This window comes from Globicephala melas, chromosome 7, assembly GCF_963455315.2.
Source record: "Globicephala melas chromosome 7, mGloMel1.2, whole genome shotgun sequence".
In the NCBI taxonomy this organism is placed as follows: Eukaryota; Metazoa; Chordata; class Mammalia; order Artiodactyla; family Delphinidae; genus Globicephala; species Globicephala melas.
The window spans coordinates 50,150,458-50,176,859 of record NC_083320.1 but is presented as its reverse complement, the minus strand read 5'-3'; the positions used below and the strand labels follow the sequence as shown (position 1 = coordinate 50,176,859).

The window sequence follows — 26,402 nt, the reverse complement described above, 5'->3', positions numbered from 1 at the left end:
GTCTTATGTACATCCTTATACCCTTCAACATATCACCCCAGTCAAAGTGTATATACTCAAATGCCTACTGTACCTCCGAGGATATCATTATCGACAAGTTATTACCACTCTAGGATCCTAATATTTCAAAGCAAACAGCACTTAATCTTAGTTTCAACTGTTACCTGTGTATTTAGGCTATTTCAAGTTTAAAATATTCCATTTAAAAATTCCTTCCCTTTTAGAAAATCCTCATGGAACCACTGGAAATTTTCAACAGATAGTGACAACTATTCCCTGCTTTAAATACAGACTGGAGAAATCATACACAAAATAGAAATATGATAATCTTGTGGCACTTCAATTTCATCCCAGTATCTGAACAACAAAAAATTGTAACTAAGTTCACAGGAGCTTTCTTTTATCTTAACATGAGTTACCAGGGTGTATACATAAGAAGCTGTGAACAACAGAAGCTCTATAAGATATCCAGATACACAGCTGTTGAGAAACAGTCTTTACAATGCCAATCAAAGAGCAAAACATCTGGTTAGTTTTCAAACTAAATGAGCTGCTCTGCCCTCTGTGACAACTGCCAAGCAATAGGTCCTTTATGTCTTTCCCATTCATTACTGACTGATGCAGTAGTTCTCAACATTTTCACTAATTCTATGATCATTCCATTTTTTCCCCCAATCTTTCAAATGTATCTGTCTACTTGCTCACAGATAAAATTAGCAAGTTGATGGCACACAAGATTCATTTTAGCTCTTAATTTTAAAAAAATGTTATGGAGGGACTTCCCTGGCAGTCCAGTGGTTGGGACTCCACACTTCCACTGCAGGGGGCGCGGGTTTGATCCCTGGTCAGAGAACTAAGATCTGGGGAGCGCACCCGCCCCCCCCAAAAAGCTATGGAATTTTATTTTCTAATTTTAATATTTTTTCTAGCGGAATGTTTTTCAAAACATTTAAACAAATCTTATAATAGGTGACCTGGTATCAACATGCTACTTAGACATTCCTAGAATAAATTAAAGTTTACTTTAAACTAAGTTTAAATGAAAACTTTCATATTACTGAGTAAATTTCTGAGGATCCCAAATTAAAGAAATCATTCAAAATGTGATACAGTCTAGTGTTTATTTTATGTTATGGCAGGTACACTTGAATTTCAAAAATTTAAAACATATAAAAAGTGGTTAGGGACTAACATTTGTATCAACAGTTGATAAATGTCTAAGATTGTTTATTATACAGCAGGGTTCAATGGTAATGCTAATGCCAACAGGGCACCATGGAAATTAGTCTAAAAATTATCATTAGGCTTTATACAAGCAACAACATTTGCTGCTGTTTTAGAATTTTGGGACACAGCCTGCTTCTAATGCTAAGCAGTCCTTTAACATTTTTAATGTTATACAGTGTTATAGTAATTAGTTTGGCAAATGTTTCAAAATAAAGTAGAAATGTATTCATAACATCACAGAAATGCACATCCAGTTTTGTTTTCAATAAGAACCATAATAGGTACAGGTCAGAACTCTTCCCTATATGAAATAATTTACACACAGATGAATGCTATAATATCACTATCTAAAATAATCACTAAATACAATTCTTTTTCAGAAATAAACAAGCAAAGGTTTTTTTTTCCATATCAAATATCAAAAACATAGAGAATGCATGTTTTTCAAACAAATGATACTCTAAAATTATTGAAATAATTTCAGTGAATTCAGTGAATGTGCAACCTAAATCAACCAAGTATACTGAAGTACAACGATATTAAGAAACCAATGATCAGAAAACACAACTGTATGAAAGAAATTTATAATCCACGAAACTGTTTCTCAGGCCTTAAGGTAAAATAGTTCCACAGTTTACAGGTAAAACCGAGGCAACAAAAATGCGTGCTTGTCTTCAATAAGTAGGTATTTTATGCAGAAGATGTAACACTTTGCTTGTAGACAGCATGGTATGCATTTCTCAGCAAGACATAAGGAAAACAAGATTCCAAAAGATCCATTGTCAGGAATGGGGATTCCTGCACAATCTGAAAAATCCCAAAAATGCATCAATTCAACTTATTTATAATGGGAACATTTACTGACAACTAGTAAAGCACAATTTTATATTGCCGTTATTGGGAACAGACATAAGTTTTCCTTTCACTTTAAAATCTGAAATGCGAATGTGCCACAGTGTATGCTATCAAAACATTTTAAATCACTACTTTTCAATTAAATCAATTAATCAACAGGAAATACTGAGCACTTGCATTGCCCTCAACAATATATCACATTTAAAATGTGGTCCATATCATCAAGTCTAACTGGAACCCAACATTAAGCTAAAAAGCCAAATCAAACATGAGACCATCTATGATTAAGTGGAAAGCTGTTAAGTTCCAGAGAGTTCAAAAGAGTAGAAAAGTTAACATAGGCCAAAGTAATCAAGAAAGTCTATCTGAAAAAAGATTCGAGCTACGAGGTATGCCGAATCATTATTAGGATAGACACAGACCTCTGCAGATAAAGGAAATTATTCTAAGTGAGGAAAGAATCACATGGTAGAAACAAGCACAGGTGGTTTCATGGCAGTAAAGAGAAGGAACTGACGAGGCACAGAAAATTACAGGAAATGTTATTAGATGGGTGGGATGAAGTCAAAAAACAGAAAATTCGGAAAAGAGTTCAAACTGATACACTAGGAAAATATAAAGCCTGAGTGTTTCCCAATAGGTTGAAAACTATTCATAAAAGAATACTCTACAGGTGATGGTGATCTTTTATTCTGTTGTTTTCTGATGCGATTACCATATGGTAAAGTACAAGCGGTATCAGTCTATTTAGCAATTATTAGAAAGTGTGTGGCTTGGGTGGAGTGAATATAAATGGTCAAAAATATACACCACTGTTATAAACCAGAAACTAACACACCATTGTAAAGCAATTATACTCCAATAAAGATGTTTTAAAAAAAATACATCAGCTCTTATTATAATTTAATGACTGAAGTATCAAGAAAAGACTATCAGGAATGACTGGAACTTATTTGTTGTTAGCAAAAATTAAAATAAGACTTACCATATCTAGCAGTAAATAAACAGATTCTCTATTTCTTGTTGTTGTTTTATCTGTCTCCTGGCCAATTTTCAGTAGACTGGAGGATGCAAGCTTAAAAGTGTACATACATTTTAAATAAATAAGTATTTTAAAATAAATGTTCACCACTTATTTTCAGTACGCTTCAACTTGCAACACATTTCAATCATAAGGTGAGCTTAGGCTCTTTACATTCAAGCAACAATTTAAGAGCTATTAAGGTATACACCAGATACAAAGGTAATAAATGTAATCAAATATTCTTATTGGTTTTTAAAACTGATTTTTTTCAGAACAAGTCTTTTTTTAAAAAACGATTTAAATTGCTTTTTCTCTTCCCAGTAACTGTATTAACTATATTTCTTAATTCCCAAATAAGAAGAAAATTTCACATTGAGTTTGAGTTAATAGGACCACAATGAGATTAAGACATTAAATCTTAAATAAAGGAAATAAAGAAAATGAAAAGAAAAATTTTCACTCTTAATACCGTTTTCTTTGAAATAGATGTTATTTTGTCCTCAAGTTAGTTTGCTACTACGTTTACTTTAAAAATAAAAAATTTTTTTAAAGCTAACAGGATTTATAACTTAAAAAGAAGCAAATATTCTAGTGTTCTTTATACCACACTGCATCTTTCTTTTAATTAAAATATGAAAAAGGTTAAGTTGATAAAGGGAAGGAAGAGCTACACTACCATAGAAACTAAAAGCTATACTTCATGAGGCTAGAGTTAGCACTACTACCCTCTTTCGGCAGTGAATAGTATTCTTACTTTTGAGTTTGATTCCATTAACAGTCTTTCTCCAAATAAATGGAAATAAGTAAAACACATCCTTTTAGAGGGATACATTCATCTTTTGCCTCAATTTTCCTTTGTTTTGTTTTTTCCTCTTTCAAACTCTAGGCAAAATTCTAGGGCAGTCCAAACATCAGCTTAGAAAAAAAAGTCACATTGCAGAGCTCTAGAAATGAGAGACTTCTAAGTCAAAGGAAAAAATGCTAAACTAACTGCTCCTTGACTTCAATGCCCTGTCTTTACTTATTCCTTATTCCAAAAATTAATTAATTAATTAAGAGAATTTACTGTTACACTTCATAGTTATGATTTTTAATTTTCTCTAAAAATTGTCATGAGTTTTGTTTGATTATACACACCGCCAGAAATTCTTTAAGCCGATCTTCAATGCTTCCCTTGTGAATTGTAAACAAAGCTGCAGCGATCTGGTTGATGGCTTTGGCCAAGCAGTGTATGTTGTTGCAGTGCCCTGAGAAAGCGCAAATAGGGTTTGTGGTTTCTGTGTGACCCCAAAATATCAAATCTTTAATGACTTCATAATCTACATAAATAGTGGCATGATTAAAAACAGAGCTGAAGCATCATAACCTGCCTTGCTTGCTCTCCCTTCACTTTCATGAGAACTAGTGCTTTTAAGAACAGTGTAGAAGAGAACAACAAATAATTATATCTATATTAAACAGGCACATTTTCAAAACCCCCTAAAAGAAACCATGTATTAGTTTTATATTGTCTTGGAAACTTAAAAAATAAGTGCTTAGCTGCTTTACAAATATTTCCTCATTCAATCCTTAAAATAATCCTAAGAGTTGGATACTCCCTTCACCATCCCCTGCCACACACACATTCAGGCACCCACAGGCTCACATATACACATTTCATATGTGTATACGAAACTGGGGCTTAGAAAAAGAAAAACTGACTATCCAAGGTTATACAACTAGTAAGCGGCAGAACTTAACCCACTTTTTATTATAAAAAAAATCAATTACTTGAAAAGTACCTACTATGTCAAAACTCATAACTTTTCCAGTGCCAAAACAATTTTAAACCACTATTACCTTCTATAGCAGGGCTATACTGAGACATCACATTACTGGCCAGTGTTGGCAAAGAAACTGCCACAAAGACCATGAGGAGGCAGGCAATTTTATATTCTTCTTCTGGACTTATGTTTTCTAAGGGATAAAAATTAAAAATAAAGTCAAGGTATTTCTGTCAAGATTAGTTAAGAGTTGATCACCTAAACCAGAAAAAGCATATTTTAATTCTTGTGTATTTTACTGAGTCTCTATAGAACTGATTACAATTTTGTTACAAGACATATAGAATGAATAGAAATAAAACACATTACTATTGGCTATTATCAAGTCCTTAGGCATATTTCAAGGACATCTAATAAAACAATAAAGCAAAAAAAAATTTTTTTAAACTGTAAGATTTAAAAATATTAGTCCTGTAACTAAATACAGTTTTAGTTACAGGACTAAAAATATGTTTAGAATTACTGGAATCCTAAAATTTCCTAATTGAAAACTAATAATAACTTACTTTATAGGAAAATTCTATGTTTCAGTATAGAAAATTATGTCATAACTTACTCTGCAAAATCATCCAGAAAACTCTTAAGTTTTTTTTCTAAAATAGATATAAGTGAAATGTACTATTAAAAAGAGATAAATGTGGAAAGTAGACTGGATTTCTAATTTCTCCATTTTAGAAGACAGGAGAAACCAGTCATAAATGAATACAACTAGTATTGTCCTAAGGTTTTAAATATTTATTGTAAAATAATTTATCTAAAATATTTATTGTATCCATATACTAAAACTGTGGGTTATCTAGGTACTTCACTTATCGGGTACCTGGGAACTTCTAGTCACCTTACTATTTATCAACACATATAACTAAGAATTGAACATAAGAAAAGAGCCAGAATATATTTTAAAAATCTGGCTGGTCATGACTATTCACAATAGCTAAAACATGGAAACAACCTAAATGTCCATCGACAGATAATAGATAAAGAAGATGTGGTACATATATACAATGGAATACTACTCAGCCATAAAAAAGAACAAATTAATGCCACTTGCAGCAACACGGATGTAACTAGAGATTATTAAACTAAGTGAAGTCAGTCAGGAAGAGAAAGATAAATACCTTATGATATCACTTATATGTGGAATCTAAAATATGGCACAAATCAACCTAACCACAAAACAGAAATAAACTCACAGACATAGAAAACAGACTTCTGGTTGCCAAGGGGGAGGTGGGTGGAGGAGGGAAGGACTGGGAGTGTGGGATTAGCAGATGTGAACTATTATATACAGGATGGATGAACAACAAGGTCCTACTGTATAACACAGGGAACTATATTCAATGTCCTGTGATAAACCATATGGAAAAGAATATAAAAAAAAGAATGTATGTGTATAACTGAGTCATTTTGCTGTACAGCAGAGATTGGCACAACACTATAAATCAACTATATTTCAGGGAAAAAAAAATCTGGCTGATTATGAAAAATATAGCTGTGGCAAATCAAGTAATTATAGTAATTATCCATGTAACTATAATTAACATACTGCACGAATGATGAAACAAAAGTAATGTCAAATCAAAAAAGAACTGATGAACTCAGTCAAACACCATGTTACATCCAAGGAAGTAGGGGAAGGTATTTTAGTGCCAGAAGCAGATGAAATGTTTTTACTTTGTAGAAAAATCTAGAAATATGTAGAGAATTCTGTGTACCACATTTCAAAGGGCTGATTTTAAAATATTCTGAACGTTTAATATTACATAATAATGCACAGACTCTTTATGGTAAGTAGCTCTAGTCCAATTAATATAGGACACCCTTTTCTATTTTTCTATACATTTTATCTATTTGTTTGTTTGGCTGCACAGGAGCTTGTGGGATCTTAGTTTCCCAAGCAGGGATTGAACCCTGGCCCTGGCAGTGAAACAGCTGAGTCCTAACCACTAGACTGCCAGGGAATTCCCAAGACACCCTTTTCTAGATAACAATGCTTCTATCTATTAGACCATCTCCATCAGCACACAAATGCTATTATTTCCCCATGTGAAAAATATCCTTCTCTTGATTTTACTCTTGCCTCCTGCTACTATAATTTTACTTCTTTGCTCCCCTTTTTACAGTAAAACTCTGTGAGAGAGTTGTTTTATACTCATTATCTCTAATTTGTTTTCTCCCAAGCCCTCTTTAATGAGCCTTTTGCCTCTAAGACTTCACTGACATTGCTCTTGTCACACGTATTAATTCTACATAGCTGATCATTCCCTTTCCACTCTCCTCGAAGCGATTCTTTCCTGGTTTTTCTTCTCCTTCACAGATCCTTCCTTCTCAAATTTATCTTTTAGTAGTTCTTCCTTCTCCCTGAACTCTTAAACTTGAGAGTGTACCAGGACTCAGACTCTGATCCTCTTCATTTCTGCACACTAAATGGGCTTAATAACCTCATACAGTCTTATGACTTAAATATCTAATCTGTATGTACAACAAACAAAAAAAAACCTTGATATAAAGCAGGCAGTTGAACAAATAGATAAGTATCACAGCTATATCTGTGTTGTCCTGGTTATTTACTAAGACTACTACATAATTACTAATGCATTTTACCTGATTTTTGTGAGGAAAGAGCTACCACCAAGGCAGGATCAATCTCACACGGTAATCCAGCAGCTGATGACAATTCATATACATTCATTGCAACCTAAAAAATACAAGAATTATAGAGTAAGAAATATTCTAACAAATTTCTGAGAAATCTCACTTTAGTAAGAAAAAGTATAGTGTTTAAATTAGAGTCTGCCTACAAGAACACTAGAGAATTTCAGAAACTTGGCTATAGAAGGAACTACAGCACAACTAACTACACTGAACAAGCTGATTTAGTATTTTGTGTGTGTGCACTGCTGATTATAACTTGACACTACTAAGCCAAACAAAACTTCTATACTTTCTGTGGCAATTCCAACAGAATCATTCTAAAGCTATTATTTTTCTTCAAAGCATAAGTGTAAGACCAAGATCAAACCAACAGATATGAAAAAAAGAACAAAAGTGAATCAAAATTACCGGCCTTACGTTTTATGTCCATACTTGTCTAATTTAAAATTATAGTGCCTAATCATATTGTATCTATAAATACAGTAAATTACTTATTATAATAGATTTTTAAAGGAGTACTAATTTAAAACCTGATAAAGCAATTTCAAATGACTAATTTCTTTTGGTATCACATAAGGATTTCAAGGATACTCCGCTCAATAACTCAGTTAAAAACTACCTACATGGGACTTCCCTGGTGCCACAGTGGTTAAGAATTCACCTGCCAATGCAGGGGATACAGGTTCGATCCCTGGTCTGGGAAGATCCCACATGCCGCAGAGCAACTAAGCCGGTGTGCCACAACTACTGAAGCCCGTGCGCCTAGAGCCTGTGCTCCGCAATAAGAGAAGCCACTGCAATGAGAAGCTCGTGCAACGCAACGAAGAGTATCCCCTGCTCACCGCAATCAGAGAAAGCCAGCACACAGCAACGAAGACCCAACGCAGCCAAAACTTAAAAAAAAACAAAACTACCTACATAATTGGTTAGCCCTGATATTACAACAACAAATGTTTATAATCTAGTATAAATTTAAGTGTTAAAACATAACTATAATACAGGGCAGAATATATTTAATTCTACAATGAACAAACAAAAAGTTCTCTGTAATACTAAAAAAAAAAAGAAAGAAGAGATGAAATGATCACTTGGGGATCCAGCAATATTTCTTAGAAGATGGCAACTGAATCAGGCATTAAAAGATGAGCAGCATTTCAAAAGGCAAAAATAGAAGAAGCCAGGATTTTCAGGAAGAATAAGTTAGAGAACAAAGTAGAAAATGTGAGAATGCACACAACAAGATTTGGTCATCTTACAGGACCCAATGGAAGAGAGGGATAGAGTAAGAAAGTAAAGAGAGAGAGAGAAGGATAGAACAAGTAATGGAAGATAAGCCTCAAAAATAAATTTGAGACTTGAACGCCATACAAAAAGTTTAGAAATAACTTTTTCAAGTCAGAGCTTTTCAAAATATGCAAAACAGAAAATAATCTTTCCAAGAAACATTAAAGTTCAGAAAATATAGATATGACAGGTCACTTATTAGATGTGTAACCACTGGTAAATCTGCTGGGATTAAATCAGTGGCTGATTTAATAAATAAATGATCAATAAATTTACAAAACAAACAAAACCTGTGGACTCTGGTAAGGCTACCAACCTTCTTATATTTATTTAAAACAGGATACTAATTTAAAAAATTATAGCCTATAATTAACATCCTTTTATAAGATTTTAACATCAATTTTTAAAAACTGAAATTAGCTTTATTTAAAACAAAACAACTCTCATTTCACTGGCTTATCTTTTTTTTTTTTGTGGCCTCTCCCATTGCGGAGCATAGGCTCCAGACACGCAGGCTCAGCGGCCACGGCTCACGGGCCCAGCCGCTCCGCGGCATGTGGGATCTTCCCAGACTGGGGCACGAACCTGTGTCCCCTGCATCGGCAGGCGGACTCTCAACCACTGTGCCACCAGGGAAGCTCTGGCTTATCTTTTTCATTCTGCTTATGACCATGTATAAACAGCTATCAGTTTAAGGAAAAGGTGATTGATATTAACCCATTTTACATTGCTATAGGTGATCAAGGAAGATTGACTTTCAAAATGCCTATATAGTATTTTGGTGCTGAGCGCTCTAAGATGCATTTTCAAAGGCAAGCATGCTAACCCATCACTCTAAAATATAAACTTTATAGTAGCTTAGGATTTACTTAATTTTACTTCATATGTAAGTTAAATATGTCATTTTAGAAATTGTAAAACCCAAATAGAAATTTTATTACCTTCATATCAGTTTCCCTTGGAATGTGATCCTTGAAATCTTCAATTGAACTGACAAGAAAAGGAATGTGGTAGGACAAGACCTAGGCAGGAAAACAAATTAAGAATGCAGAATTATTTTTAAAAAGCAACCTCTAAACTTATGAGATATTACCATTCAATTACTTCTAGTTTGCATAAAAATTGTTTTACTTTGTCTATTTTCAAGTGATTTTCTGAAGTACTACAATACACATAAACGGAATGTATTTGATGCCAAACCAAGTATAGTCAAAATGGAAAATGCTCTAATGAAGAAAAAAGTTGAAAAAGTAGCACAATATTCAGGCAAGTTATATCCCCTAAATTTCAATACCAAAACAAAAAATGAGTTTAAGTAACTATAATTTTTATATGCTTTATTTCATATAAACTATGAAAACTGGAATTTTAATTATATTACTGCCAACTATAAATTTTTAAAGTTACTTTTAAATTTCTGGGAAATTAAAAAGGATTATTTGGCTATAGGATATGTACTCGTAATGGTTTCTTACATCTCTAAGTGCTTCTTGTGCCAATGATCGGAAGGATAAAATTACACCAATTATTGTCATCCTCTTCAAGACACTGTCAACAGCTAAATTTGAAGGAAGGGGAGAAAAGAAGAGAGTGAATTGGATTCTTTCTCAACCATGGAGAAAACTCTTAGTCATAAAATCCCCATGATAAAAGGCACAATTAAAAACAATTTGATTACAACCAATGATTAAAGAGGCAAGGGTACTGAAAACTGATGTTAAAATTAGGAAATTATAGTTTACTTCCAGTGGAGTACACTCTGTTCTTTAAAATGGTTTAGATGGTTCATCAGAATCCTGAAACAGTCATGCAAGTAGCCACCTGTATAATCCTATCACATTAATGGTAGTGATAGGAGGAAGGAGAGAGAGACTAGGGGAAAAAGAAGAAGTTGATCAGAGTGGATCCTCAAAAATCAACTGGCGGGACTTCCCTGGTGGTCCAGTGGTAGAGAATCCACCACCTTCCAATGCAGGGGATGAGGGTTCAATCCTTGGTCGGGGAACTAAGATCCCACACGCCTCCGGGCAACTAAGCCCACGCACCACAACTACTGAGCTCACACACCTCAATGAAAGAGCCCGCGTGCTCTGCAGACCACGTGCCACAACTACAGAGAAAAAAACCTGCACACCACAACTAGAGGGAAGCCCACGTGACACAATGAGGAGCCAGCGCACCGCAACAAAAGATGCCGCATGGCTCAATGAAGATCCTGTGTGCTGCAACTAAGATCCGACGCAGCCAAAAAAAAAAGAGAAAATATCAACTGGCCCTGGAACTTGGAGATGCTAAATTAAGTAGTTGAGATCTAGAGAGTCCAGAAACAAAAAATGACTATTGAGATCATAAGCAGTAAGACCAGGTTTCTGAAGACTATGAATGGATTTGATCACTTACATTTTGGTTAGAGAACATTATTCTGAAATTTATTGTTATTATATTCAATATCAAAACTTGGTTAAATAAAACCAGGAGATATTAGAATTAGAAGGATCAATACCTTCATATTTTAAAAAACCAAAATTTATTGAATTACTCCCCATACACAAGTCATTGTACTATATAAGAAACAAATATAAACAAAATAATAATCTAGACCTTAATAACAGTCTAAATGGACTGTCAAGAAAACTAAGAAAATATGATCCTATTTATATGAGAGAAGATATATATGTATATACATATATACACACACATATTTGTATATACATAATAAATTTCTTGACAGATGTACAGAAAACCGTTAACTGTAGTTAAACCTTTGAGAAGTAGGACTGGAAAGAATTTTGTTTTGACTTTCTACCTCCTGTGTGGTTTGTTTAAACCTTTACCATAAGCATCTTTTATTAATACACATGGAAAGGCATAATAGAAGCCAAAATGTGATGAGAATTAAAAGTGTTAACAAAATCATGTAAGGCACAAATATAAATTCCACAGGAGCAAAGTCTTATCTTTTTATCTATCTATAGCACTCAGCAGAGTGCTTAAGACCCACAAGACTAGAAGATGTTCAATAAAATGGTTATTCAAGAAATGAGACTAGAAAGTTGTTACTATCCAGATAAGGAGAGAAGAAATGAGGGTAAAAGAAAATATTTCTCTGAGAATATGTCATCCAATTTATGGGCATAAAGGAGTGAGAACAAAAGGGCATTCCAGTCCAAAAAACAAGACAGCAAACCCAGAAAAAAGAATGCAGAGAATAAGGTGAACAATCAGAAAATAAGTAGTGTGATATAATCATATACTTCGATGTTACCCAGAATTTAATGAAGTTTGCAAAGACTATAGTTATAACCTCCTCTTGAATATGCACAATAACATTAAAAGTTCTGAGAAACTTCACATTAAGAAATCTTGTTTAACTTATTGTTTTAATAAATAAAATAAATGTGCTCAAGTCACATAGTCAGAAATTCCAAAAAACTAAAAGTTAATTTCAGGTTGTCTCCCAATTCAGAGCTACTTTTTTTTTTTTTGGCCGCACCACGTGCCTTGCAAGATCTTACTTCCCCAACCAGGGATTGAATCCGGGCCATGGCAGTGCAAGTACCTAACTATTGGACCTCCAGGGAATTCCCCAGAGCTACTTTTAATAAATTATATTGCTTTCTCTTTTTTAGGGTATTTAAAAGAATGTGTTTGTTGACGATGAAAATCAAACTGCTACAAAAGTAAATCAATTTCTGTATATGGGATAAAGGCAGCACAAAGGTAAAGAAGAGATCAGAGACAAAAGAGAGTATTCTGGAAAACAGTTCAACTCAAAGCGTAGCTTTCTCTATTCCCCTAAATAAGTCACTCTCAAGCAGATCTTTTCTTTTTCCAAATCACAAAAAAGATTTTGTTTCAAATCCACGAATAGAAGAGTTAAAGTAACAGTAAACATGCATTGAACACTGCAGTGGATTAGCTGCTTCTAACCAGATGACACAGTCAAAACGTTGTTTATTAGCATGAAATTAAGTAGGGTTAAGGCCAGCTGGGTGATCAAATGAGTATTTAAAAATTAAAGAAATGTGAAAAAAAAATAATAAAGTAAAACATACTAGAAAATATAAGTATATGGTATAACAATGAACAAAAGATTGCCAGCAAACACAAGAAAGGATGCTCAAAATCACTAATCATTAGAAAAATGCAAATCAAAACTACAATGAGGTATCACCTCACACCGGTCAGAATGGCCATCATCAAAAAGTCTACAGTCCCTGGTCTGATTCCGTCCTGCGTGACTGTTCCTTCGAACAGTAGTCTTTTATCTCCGTCCACTTTCTCTCCCACCGAAGTGCGTGCCACCAACCCATGGAAGATTCGATGGACATGGACATGAGCCCCCTGAGGCCCCAGAACTATCTTTTCGGTTGTGAACTAAAGGCCGACAAAGATTATCACTTTAAGGTGGATAATGATGAAAATGAGCACCAGTTATCTTTAAGAACGGTCAGTTTAGGGGCTGGTGCAAAGGATGAATTGCACATTGTCGAAGCAGAGGCAATGAATTATGAAGGCAGTCCAATTAAAGTAACACTGGCAACTTTGAAAATGTCTGTGCAGCCAACGGTTTCCCTTGGGGGCTTTGAAATAACACCACCTGTGGTCTTACGGTTGAAGTGTGGTTCAGGGCCTGTGCATATTAGCGGACAACACTTAGTAGCTGTGGAGGAAGATGCAGAGTCAGAAGATGAAGAGGAGGAGGATGTGAAGCTCCTAAGTATATCTGGAAAGCGTTCTGCCCCTGGAAGTGGTAGCAAGGTTCCACAGAAAAAAGTAAAACTTGCTGCTGATGAAGATGAAGATGATGATGATGACGACGACGATGATGATGAAGATGATGATGATGATGACTTTGATGATGAGGAAGCTGAAGAAAAAGCTCCAGTAAAGAAATCTGTACGAGATACTCCAGCCAAAAATGCACAAAAATCAAACCAGAATGGAAAAGACTCAAAACCATCAACACCAAGATCAAAAGGTCAAGAATCCTTCAAAAAACAGGAAAAAACTCCTAAAACACCGAAAGGACCTAGCTCTGTAGAAGACATTAAAGCAAAAATGCAAGCAAGTATAGAAAAAGGTGGTTCCCTTCCCAAAGTGGAAGCCAAATTCATCAATTATGTGAAGAATTGTTTCCGGATGACTGACCAGAAGGCTATTCAAGATCTCTGGCAGTGGAGGAAGTCTCTTTAAGAAAATAGTTTAAACAGTTTGTTAAAATTTTCCGTCTTATTTCATTTCTGTAACAGTTGATATCTGGCTGTCCTTTTTATAATGCAGAGTGAGAACTTTCCCTACCGTGTCTGATAAATGTTGTCCAGGTTCCATTGCCAAGAACGTGTTGTCCAAAATGCCTGTTTTTAAAGATGGAACTCCACCCTTTGCTTGGTTTTAAGTATGTATGGAATGTTATGATAGGACATAGTAGTAGTGGTGGTCAGACAAATGGAAATGGTGGGGAGACAAAAATATACATGTGAAATAAACTCAGTATTTTAATACAGTAAAAAAAAAGCCTACAAACAATAAATGCTGGAGAGGGTGTGGAGAAAAGGGAACCCTCTTGCACTGCTGGTGGGAATGTAAATTGATACAGCCACTATGGAGAAGAGTATGGAGGTTCCTTAAAAAACTAAAAATAGAACTACCATACACCCAGTGATCCCACTACTGGGCACATACCTTGAGAAAACCATAATTCAAAAAGAGTCATGTACCACAATGTTCACTGCAGCTCTATTTACAATAGCCAGGACATGTAAGCAACCTAAGAGTCCAATGACAGAAGAATGGATAAAGAAGATATGGCACATATACACAATGGAATATTACTCAGCCATAAAAAGAAAGAAAATTGCGTTATTTGTCGTGAGGTGGATGGACCTAGAGTCTGTCAAACAGAGTGAAGTAAGTCAGAAAGAGAAAAACAAATACCATAAGCTAACACATATATATGGAATCTAAAAAAAAAGAAAAAAAATGGTTCTGAAGAACCTAGGGGCAGGACAGGAATAAAGACGCAGACGTAGAGAATGGACTCAAGGACATGGGGAGGGGTAAGGGTAAGCTAGGAAGAAGTGAGAGAGTGGCATGGACATATATACACTACCAAATGTAAAACAGATAGCTAGTGGGAAGCAGCCACAGAGCATAGGGAGATCAGCTCGGTGCTTTGCGACCACCTAGAGGGGTGGGATAGGGAGGGTGGGAAGGAGACACAAGAGGGAGGGTATATGGGGATATATGTGTATGTACGTATAGCTGTTTCACTTTGTTATAAAGCAGAAACTAACACACTATTGTAAAGCAATTATATTCCAATAAAGACGTTAAAAAAAAACAATGAACAAAAGAGATCAGATAGGGATTTAAAAAATAATATCCTACTAAGATTTTTTTTTTTAATTTTTTATTTTTGGCTGTGTTGGGTCTTCATTGCCATGCATGGGCTTTTTCTAGTTGCGGTGCACAGGTTTCTCGTTGCGGTGGCTTCTCTTGTTGCAGAGCATGGGCTCTAGGCACACAGGCTTCAGTAGTTGCAGCACGCGTGCTCGGCAGTTGCAGCACATGGGCTTCAGTAGTTGCGGCGTGCAGGCTCAGTAGTTGTGGTGCACGGGCTTAGTTGCTCCGCAGCATGTGGGATCTTCCTGGACCAGGGATCGAACCTGGATTCCCTGTATTGGCAGGTGGATTCCGAAGTGCCACCAGGGAAGTCCCCTTACTAAGTATTTACTCCTCCTCCCTATAATGCTACCAAGTCAATCTTTCCTTTTTTTCATTTCATTTTTTAAAGTTCCATACAGTAAACTTGACTTTTCCCCCTTTCAGTGTACAGCTCTAGGAAAAATTTAACATGTGTAGATCTGTGTTACCACCATCACCACAGTGGTGACCAACTTCATCACCCCAAAAAACTCCTTTGCTGCTTTCCCTTTACAGTTCTGGCAACCACTGATCTGTTCTAAAAGGCAACCTGTAGTATAGTTTTTGTTTTTTTGTTTTTTTTTTGTGGTACGCGGGCCTTTCACTGTTGTGGCCTCTCCCGTTGCGGAGCACAGGCTCTGGACGCGGAGGCTCAGCGGCCATGGCTCATGGGCCCAGCCACTCCGCGGCATGTGGGATCCTCCCAGACCGGGGCACAAACCTGTGTTCCCTGCATCGGCAGGTGGACTCCCAACCACTGCGCCACCAGGGAAGCCCCTGTAGTATAGTCTTATATTAACTTTTATTAAATAATTTTGTATTTTTTTATTCATTTATTTTTTGGCTGCGTTGGGTCATTGTTGCTGCGTGTGGGCTTTCTCTATTTGGGGCGCACGGGCTCTAGGCGTGCAGGCTTCAGTAGTTGTGGCACAAGGGCTCAGTAGTTGTGGCTCATGGGCTCTAGAGTGCAGGCTCAGTAGTCGTGGCACACAAACTCGCTCCACGTCATGTGGAATCTTCCCGGACCAGGGCTCAAACCCGTGTCCTCTGCATTGGCAGGCAGATTCTTAACCACTGTGCCACCAGGGAAGCTCCAAAGTTTCTATTTTTAAAAGCAGGATAAGATAGCCTAATAAAGTGATTCTCTAAATCATTTTATAGTTTTATAAAATTTGATATAGCTGCAAAACATTTAAAAGAAAAACATCAAAGGGGAAGTATATAAAATATATGCATCTTTAATTTACTTCAGGGTTATTTTTTACTTGGGAAAATAAACTCTCTGGTTTTCTCAAATACGGAGAATATTTTATTTAGGATTTCACTAAATTTTTAATGTTGTAAAGGCTTTTGAATGAATTAGTAAGAAGTATGACTTTAAAATAATTTTTAATTATAACTTTGAGTTCAAGGACAAAAATCAAATGAAATTAATTCAAGTACATCTAAAATAGGTACTTGGCTAAACATACTTTAATAAACACTTAAGATTCACTGCTATTTCACATATCTCCCACAAAGAATCAGTATCAAGAAGATATTTTTTTAAGTTGTAGGCTCAGGTTTTCATGCAATGAATACTAGTTAGCAATAAAAGGAACAAAGTACTGATCCACTTAACACAGAGGGGTGAATCTCAACAATATATATGAAAGAGTATATACTGTGTGATTCTGTTTATATGAAGTTTTGGAACAGGCAAATTTAATCTACAGTGATAGAAATCAGATCAGTCACTGTCTAACGGTGTGAAACTGACTACAAAGAGTCATGAGAAGCTTTCTGAGGTGAATGGACTGCTCTACATCTTGACTGTGGTAATGGTTATGTGGATGTACACAACATTTGTCAAAATCCATCACACCGTTCACTTAAATGTGTGCATTTTACTTACATAAGCAATACCTCGATAAAGTTGATTTTCAGAAAATTACAGACGCTAAAGTTAAATCTCCTTCAGTCTAAATTAATATAGATTTATTGTATTTAATTTACTGGGTTCATGAACTAATTGATAATGATATCAAATATCTGACACATGGTACTAAGAGTATTGTAAAGAAAAAAAAATATGAAACAGGTAAGCCATTCACTTAAAAGTTCCTTTGACTGCAAAAATTTTCTAGTTCTCCTCATTACTGAAGAGTACTTTTCATAACTTACTATTTATAAAATTTGAGCAAAAGCTAAATACTGAGTGTCAAGGTGTTCTTAATGCTTATAAAAAGTATCATGATTTACTCACACGATAATCTTTTAAAGAGTGCAGCCATCTGGTCGGGTTTGTCAAAGCTGGTCCTCATTTGTGTTAGCACATCAACATTTTCCACCACAAGTTTCTAAAGAAAGGAAAAGGAAGATCCTAGGTCAGGCATAGACCTCCTTATGTTGATGAGATAAGAACATGCTTGGAAATTACAATCTAGCAAGTAGGAAAAATAATACATGAAATCTAGATGCTCTATGCTATGTTTCTGTTATTGTTTTCATAAAAGAATTTTAAAATTATTTACATAAAATTAATGTTTTCCTTCAGTTTGCAAATTCAAGAAGGGAGGAGTTCAGGAAAAAGCAATAAAGATAAGTAGTAGTATAAAGGATTATCTTCTGCTTAGACACAGAACAGCACCAATAATAAAAAGCAGACACTGAAGTGGATATAGAGAGCAATAAATTCCAACTAAAACAAAAAGAACTTGCTAAAGTTAAAGCTGGCTAAAGATAGCCTAGAGTTCATCATTGGATATATATATAATCAGAGGGAGAAAAACTTGTAGGGGTATGGTACCACTTCACAGAGAACAGAGCAATGTTTCCTAGCACAAAAAGGAAATGTCAACTATCTACCTCCTCTTTCAGGGATCACTGAGAAAAGGGAAGAGAAGAGAGGGAAGAGAGTGAAGGATAGCTAATTAAGAAAAGTATAACTCATTAAACAATGCTTTTCTTAAAAGGAGTACTGGAAAAGTAATTTCATTTAAAAGTTATAACTCAAACAAATATAATCAATTTTATTCTGGCGGAGATAGTGGGTGTATGTATTTGGAAAGCCTGGATATCTCAATTCAGCAGGTCTGGGTGTGGAGATGTATGTAGCAAGCATATTGTTGAAGTGCCATAGTGGTTGTGTTACAAGCCAAAGGCTGATGACAACTGATTTAAGGGGAGCATGAAAAACTCCATGGAAAATCTATAAAAGTAATTTTTCCCATACTAGTATGAATTTTGCTTATGTTCCACTTGAGATCATTTCTGTTTATGCTCTCATTCAGATGTTCAGCTCCAGTAATATTTATTTGCTAAATTCAACCTCTACAGTGTCTAATTAGACTACCTGCTCTCTCTGAGGCCTATTCAATACTTGTCCCATCAATCAGTATACACTCAAATATATGCCCAACCTTGACTGTGCTCACGCACCTTGAACATAATATCATGTATCAGTGAATCAAAGACAGCAATGAATATTAAATGCACCATTATCTAATGTGCCATTAAGAAAAAAACTCGGGCTTCCCTGGTGGCGCAGTGGTTAAGAATCTGCCTGCCAATGCAGGGGACATGGTCTGGGAAGATCCCACATGCCACGGAGCAACTAAGCCAGTGCACCACAACTACTGAGGCTGCACTCTAGAGCCCGCGAGCCACAACTACTGAGCCTGCGTGTCACAACTACTGAAGCCCGCATGCTGCAACTACTGAAGCCCACGCACATAGAGCCTGTACTCCGCAACAAGAGAAACTACCGCAATGAGAAGCCCACGCACCGCGATGAAGAGTAGCCCCCGCTCGCCGCAACTAGAGAAAGCCCACTCACAGCAACAAAGACCCAATGTAGCCAAAAATAAATAAATTAAAAAAAAACCTCTACCAATTAAACTGACACAATGTTTTCTAATCATATGACTATAAGACATGTATAATTTCAGAAATGCTAATATAGGATAATTGTTTTAGAATCAATAAATTATTGTATATATTTATTTATTTATTTATTATTTTTATTTTTATTTTTTTGCGGTACGCGGGCCTCTCACTGTTGTGGCCTCTCCCGTTGCGGAGCACAGGCTCCGGACGCGCACGCTCAGCGGCCGTGGCTCACGGGCCCAGCCGCTCCGCGGCATGTGGGATCTGCCCGGACCGGGGCACGAATCCGTGTCCCCTGCATCGGCAGGCGGACTCTCAACCACTGCGCCACCAGGGAAGCCCTGTATATATTTAATAGTAAGATTCTGTAATCATTTTTAAGCTCCTCTACTAGGCAATTTACAAACAATCCCATTTACCCTCATCCAAATGAGGGAGGTGACAGTCCAGTTTCACAACTGAGAAAACTAAGGCTCAGAGAAGTTAGATAACTTACCCAAAGTTATAGATATTAAACAGTGGAATTTGGAATTTAAATTCAGGTATGCCTGATTTTAAAATCCATGCTCTTAATCCCCAAAGAAATGGTTGTTAATCTTCAGTGTGCATCAGAATGATCTGGAGGACTTGTTGGGTTCTAGCTCCACAGGTTCTGATTTAGCAGATCTTAGGTAGAACCAAAACTTGCGCATTTTTATTAAGATCCAAGTGGCAAGGCTGCCACTGCTATCTGGGGACCATGGTTTAAGAACGATTACCCCGAATTATTTGTTTGCACATTACTCTTAAAAAAAAGTTAATGATGTCTCCTCTTAAAAGTATAGTTTATATAAATTTCTTTTCTCCCTCGATTGCACCCTGAAACAGAGCTTTCTATACATTTAAAGCCATTGATTAATATCTCTGACAAATGGCCCAAAAGCTGTAACTAGGAATTATAACTAAATGGTTTGGAACAAACTGAGACTAATCAAGTGAAAAGAATCAAGACTACTAAAAAAAATGTTGGTTTTCTGTTAGAAAGTGTTAAATTCTTGGCACAATTCATATTTAAATTTCTTACTTCATCCTTCTAGGACTCTGAAGAACTAGAAGAACTGAAAGAACTGGCAAGACTCGAAGAAGTTGACTCGATGGGCACAACTCCAAATGAAACACCCCAAGAATTTTAGTAGGAATGGAGACACTGGTTGTTTTCTTCTCCAGAAAGTAATAAACACGTTTTATCATTAGTACATGTGCATAGTGTTGACTATGTCTGACACACGATTTACTCACAACCATTAAGTATAAAGAAGCTTTCCTTTTTTTTAATTGGCCCACAAATTTACTCTGAAATAAAAAAGGTCCTCAGCTAAAACAGGAACTGAAACAATCAATTAAGGTAATCTTTAAGATAAAAAGAAGATGCAGCCACATAATATTTAGTTTATGTCAGTTTAGATTAAATATAAAAAAAAATAGAGAAAATTAAAAGCTAAGATGTTACAGAACTATCTTAAAAATATTATAATTCCCCCCAAAACACTGTATTCACTAATTTCATAAAGATTAAAATGCTATTTCGGCATCATCATGCTCTAATATGGAGAGTGTGAGTTACAATCTTTTCTGAGGGATATTTGACAATATCAGAAAAAAATGATCCACTTTCAGAAATTTGTCGTATAGAAATGTTCAAACAAGTATGTAGACTACATGCTGGCTAAACGTAGAGAACTCTATATCTATGTCTAAACTCTGCTTCTTCCAGAAATACACTGAAGTGATAGGAAAAAAATAAAAAGGCATAAATCTTTGGTAACAAAGGAGATAAAAGAAGAATGAGAGACACCAACAAAATTCTAGAAGATGAAAACCGGAGCAAAGAATAAGTGGAGATGAGAAATTTGAGCAGTTAAGTTCCTGTAGGGGAGATACTATGCAGAAGGCACGCTAATGGAAGCCTCAGGGCCTAGGTAGGACTCAGAAATTGTAGGCAGTGGCATAGAAAGGAAGACTTGGGCTTGATAACAAGAGGGTTATTACATGTCTGTAAGGGGGAGGGGGTCGTTACACACCCAACTTCTCACCGTCTTAAGAAGTGATGCTGACAAGGAGGACTCTACATTCAGGAACATCAGGAACAGAAGGTGGCCAGAGAGAAAGGGAGAACGACCTAAGAATCATGATAGCCAGCCAGATGTATTAGACCTCCTCCCTCCTCCCTCCCTTAATCTCCAACGGACTTCCACTCTTCAGCTGGAGGTGACTGCATGTGAAAAATTATTTGCAGGAATCATTTGAATCCTAGGATGAAGATACCTTTCTCCAGAGAGGATTTTTATTAGCGTCTGCCAAGCACCTTGGGGCACTACTAATCTAGGACCGCTTTTAATCCACATTCAAGACTTGAGATTCAAAACAAAAAGAGTAACACAGACAGGGCTGAAAATCCTGGGGGGACGGGGGTGTGTGTGAATCATTTCCAGTTCACTGTTACCCTGAAGGTATAACTCTTTGGGGTATCTATGTAAAGAGGGTGAAAGGGAATTTAAGCAGAATTCCTTTCCACTCCCACTCTGGGCAGTCTTTGGGTTTTGATTATGGAGCCCCTTGCTCCACAAGACCACCAAGACTCAGCTGAATCTTAACAAATGTTACTTCTGGATCAGCGAATGTCCTCACATCAGCACAGTGGCTTCCAGTGCTTTCCTTGATTTTAGCCTAGAAATAAACACCTCACTGACCTTTTAGCTCTTTTTTAGAAAATGTTTTCTTTATATACATATATATATTTGTATATATACATTTCAAAAAAGTTGTCCTTAAGGGAAAAGTTGATCTAAATAACCTAGCCTACCAGTATTGGAAGCAGCAATCTGTATGTTATTTTACTTCTGTAATTTCATAAATTTGATTATTCTAAGGAAAGTAATTTTATAGGACACTGAAAAATGCAAAGCAATTAGAATCAGCACTGAAAGACAAGTACTTTTGGAGATTTATCTCAATGAGATATAAAACACACTGAACTTGTCTATATGAAACACCATTATATTATGATCATAAGATTTCTTATGGAATAAATTATAAGAATACACATTGAAGTATGCCTCAGTACACAGAGGCTGAGAATACAAAGTCATAAATAACACCTCCAGTTCTTAATAATATACAAGTAGTTAAATTCAGAGGGACTTCCCTGGTGGCTCAGTGGTTAAGAATCCACCTGCCAATGCAGGGGACATGGGTTCGATCCCTGGTCGGGAAAGATCCCACATGCCACGGAGCAACTAAGCCCGCGAGCCACAGCTACTGAAGCCCACGTGCCTAGAGCCCATACTCCACAATAAGAGAAGTCACCACAATGAGAAGCCTGTGCACTGCAACAAAGAGTAGCCCGTGCACTGCAACAAAGAGTAGCCTGTGTACTGCAATGAAGAGTAGCCCCCGCTCGCCACAACTAGAGAAAGCCCACGTGTAGCAACGAAGATCCAACGCAGCCAAAATAAATAAATTAATTAATTAAAAAATATAATAAATTCAGAGAAATCTGAATTACAATTTGGGATTATTAAGAAGGATCTCTAAGAAAACCACTGTAAAGCACTGTGCAATTCCAGAAAACTAAATCCTCAGGACTAGCTTTGTTTTGCAGAAATCTAAATGATAATGGGCACAATGCTAGAAATGTAAAGCTTTCATATTTACGGTTGACCACATGAAGAAGATGTCTGAAAAATACTCAACTAAATCAGGATTTAGTGTTTGAGAAGCAAAAAAATAAAAATAAAAAGCCCCTAAATACCAAAACATAATTATGTGATTTTCTAAAAGTCTTACAACTAACATTAAATCATTAATAAAATAGGCAAGTTTTTATGAAGGTAAAAAGAAAAGTTAAGGAAAATCACATAGATTACTAAAATCAAAAGTTTTAGAGAAAAAAATGTTTTAGTATCCTAAACCATCTTGGTTTTGGGGTATACTACATTTAATGAGAAACCCAAGCTAATTCACACCCACGTATCTCCAAAGATAATAAATCTAAGCTCTTACACAAAAAGTTTCTCTTGTCTAGCTTTTTAACTCAGGTTTAATATTACCAAATATTTGAAGAAGAATCCAGCCAAGAAATAACACTCGTGAGTCAGAAAACTCATAGTATTAAAAAAGAAGTCAACACTATACTATTATGACATCAACTTTAAATTAAATTTTAATATCTGAGAAAGAAAATATGGTCATTCCAAGATACAAAAGAGAAATGTTAAAACATAAGCTCCTTCCATTTCTTTTAAAGAATAGGAATGTATTTGATAACATTGATACTTAAGGACATAGCTAAGACAGTTAAGTTTATAAAAGGATTACTGAAAGACTATGACAAAATCTGAACTAAAAAAATATCCAGAAATAATGAACAATATCTAACAAGATAAATTATTAAAGGAACAAAAATAAAGGTCTAAAAAACGAAATCACACAAAATACAAGATGTAGAAAGCCTGGTTCGAGTCTGTATATGAAAACAAAAGGGGAGGGGGACAGGGGAAAGGAGGAAAGGAGAAGGAGGAAGGGGGAAGGGAAAAAAAGGTACCTGATTCCAAGTTGAAAACAGGATGGTATAGCTATGTAAAGTGCTGATGCTATCTTAAACTGTATCAGTAAGTATGGTGTCCAGGGTAAGTAGGTGCACCCTCACTACTCAGATCTCTAGCTGATGTTTATTCTCAGTTCAGGGCACCAGCCTCTAAAAGTGACACCAATAAGATAGAATTTGTAATAGAAGAGAGTGAGACTAAATATGAATATACTTCACCTAGGGAAGAGAAATACCAACAAAAGTTTCTAAATATGTGAAGGGTCATGTTGTTAGAGGCAGTCTCTACCTCTTGATGTAAGAATGAGGACCAATCAAAAATTACTACTTAGATATTAACATAACTAGAGATATGCAGTAATTGATAAGACTGCCTCATTTTCAACAAGACCAAATCATCCACCCAGAAAAATGTATATTCCGGCATCAGATAAGGGTGGGTTAGCTGACTGCTAAGATCTCTTGCATTTCTCGAGACAGTGTAGTAGGGTACTAGTATAAACTCTGGAGCCAGATAGACTATATAGATTCAAATTAAAAGTTTCACCACTTATTAGCATGTGAGCCTGGACAAGTTACTTAATCTTTCTTGGTCTTACTTTTCTAATTTGTAAAATAGGGACAATAGCAGTTTTAAGAATTTAAAGGAGTTAATAAAAAATATATAAAGAGCTTAGAAAAGTCCTAGAACAAAGTAAAGAGTAAGGAAAGCTACCTGTTTTTATTTTTGAATCCAACAGATATTTACCAAGCACTACTATGTGCTGGACACTAATTTAGCACCAAGGTTTTTTTTTTAAATTAATTAATTAACTAATTAATTAATTTTTGGCTGTGTTGAGGCTTCGTTTCTGTGCGAGGGCTTTCTCTAGTTGTGGCAAGCAGGGGCCACTCTTCATCATGGTGCGCGGGCCTCTCACTATCACGGCCTCTCTTGTTGCGGAGCACAGGCTCCAGACGCACAGGCTCAGTAGTTGTGGCTCACGGGCCTAGTTTTTCCGTGGCATGTAGGATCTTCCCAGACCAGGGCTCGAACCCGTGTCCCCTGCATTGTCAGGTAGATTCGCAACCACTGCACCACCAGGGAAGCCCTAGCACTAAGGTTTTAAGAGAGTTTATAATTGAGTTTTTATTCTAGTGAGTGACATAAGATGCATGACATGAAAGGTCACAAGTAAAATACAAATAAAGCTGGATAAAAAGAATAAAAAGTAATGGTTGCGATTTTTAAAAGTGTGTTCAAGGATGGATATTCTGATAATTGAAAATACATGAATGTTATGAGAAGACAAGCTGAGACAGTATCTTAGTGAAGAGTATTTTGAGATGACACAATAGCAAGTAGGCCAGCCAGGATGGAGGAGTGTAAAAGGTGAGAAAAAGTGGAAGGCCAGATCCTCTAGGGGCCTTGCAGCACTGTTAAGGATACCAGATACCTTGAATTCTCATAGATATGAACAGACTAGTTTTTATTATCACATCATAGTACTCAACCCACCACATTAAATGGCAAAGAAGCACTAAAAATACAAACAGTTCTAGAAGAATCTGCTTATTCAGTATGAAATAAAAAATAGTTGGCAAAAGCTAAATTACTGGACCATAATTCTTCTATTATTTCATACTGAAAAGAACACAAGAAATTAAAGATGAGAAATTTGTTCCCTGAGGCTTCTAGGCTTGCTGCTCATATTCTTGAAATGTTTTAAAGCTAAAATCAATAAAGACTATATTACCTTAAGTTCAGCAACTTGTGACGAAATATGCCACATAAGGCTTTCACTTAGGAACTTCATACCATATGGGCCTAGCAGTTCTGATAACGACCTCATTTCTGAAAGGAAATGAAATTTTATACTTTGACAGAGCAAATATTTTAAGAAACAAATTATTAATGGAAAACCCGAAGAAAAGTCAGTAGAATAAATAAGAACACAAATGCAAAGCTAAGTCTAAGATACAATGTATGATTATCCATATAATTGAATAAAAATAGTCACAACAGAATCAAAACCAAAAGAATCAAGCTTTCTTCATTCTCTAAAACATGTCAGAGTATTATTCACCTGATATGTCAGAATATTCCTCTGCGTTAAATGTTAATTCATTTTCCGTAGGTAAGTTCACAAATGCTTTCATTGCAGGGAAATAAGCTATATGACCATTGCTGACTTGTCTTAACAAAGTTTCCAGATACCTAAGGCGAAAAGTAAATTTACAAATGGAGAAATTAATTCAAAATTTATTATGGTATACATTACTGCATATAATTTTAAAGTTGACTAATAACATGAATGAGCAATTATCCATTAAAAAAAAAACTTTCAGAAGGCATTCATTACAAAGAAACTTTATATCACTCCAAATTTCTAAATACGTTCCTTACCAATTTGTGTACAGACTTGTAATGGTTGGCTCTCCATGACTGTCTAAATGTTGTGTTTGTTGAAGAAGCACATTATTAAATACTCTTGTAATATCAATTTGCACATAGTTTTCTATTGACTGGAGTACAGTCATGTATGCTCTTACACTTGTCAGAAGCTCTGACGGTTTTGCAATTTCCTGTGTGGCTTGATTATACATAGTCATTCCAACAATAGACCTGGGGGGGGAGGGTAAAAAAAAATTAAAAAGTTCTAATTGTTGTATCTAT

General features: G+C 35.8%; 1 protein-coding gene and 1 pseudogene across 4 annotated transcripts in view; one reads left to right on the top strand and one right to left on the bottom strand.

The window, feature by feature from the left end:
* Positions 1-1,102: 1,102 nt before the first annotated feature.
* Positions 1,103-26,402, bottom strand: part of NCKAP1 (NCK associated protein 1) — a 98,443-nt gene continuing 73,143 nt past the window's right edge. For all 4 annotated transcript variants that reach the window (XM_060302168.1, XM_060302169.1, XM_030850318.2 and 1 more), the window contains 11 exons: positions 26,133-26,351; positions 25,813-25,943; positions 25,483-25,580; positions 17,540-17,633; positions 10,344-10,426; positions 9,810-9,890; positions 7,534-7,627; positions 4,946-5,062; positions 4,244-4,353; positions 3,068-3,157; positions 1,103-2,034 (listed from right to left, as the gene is read on the bottom strand). In XM_060302168.1, the coding sequence (XP_060158151.1) occupies positions 1,918-2,034; positions 3,068-3,157; positions 4,244-4,353; positions 4,946-5,062; positions 7,534-7,627; positions 9,810-9,890; positions 10,344-10,426; positions 17,540-17,633; positions 25,483-25,580; positions 25,813-25,943; positions 26,133-26,351 (1,234 nt within the window). In that variant the 3' untranslated portion in view covers positions 1,103-1,917. The remainder of the gene's footprint in view (positions 2,035-3,067; positions 3,158-4,243; positions 4,354-4,945; positions 5,063-7,533; positions 7,628-9,809; positions 9,891-10,343; positions 10,427-17,539; positions 17,634-25,482; positions 25,581-25,812; positions 25,944-26,132; positions 26,352-26,402) is intronic.
* Positions 13,067-14,367, top strand: LOC115849266 (nucleophosmin pseudogene; annotated as a pseudogene).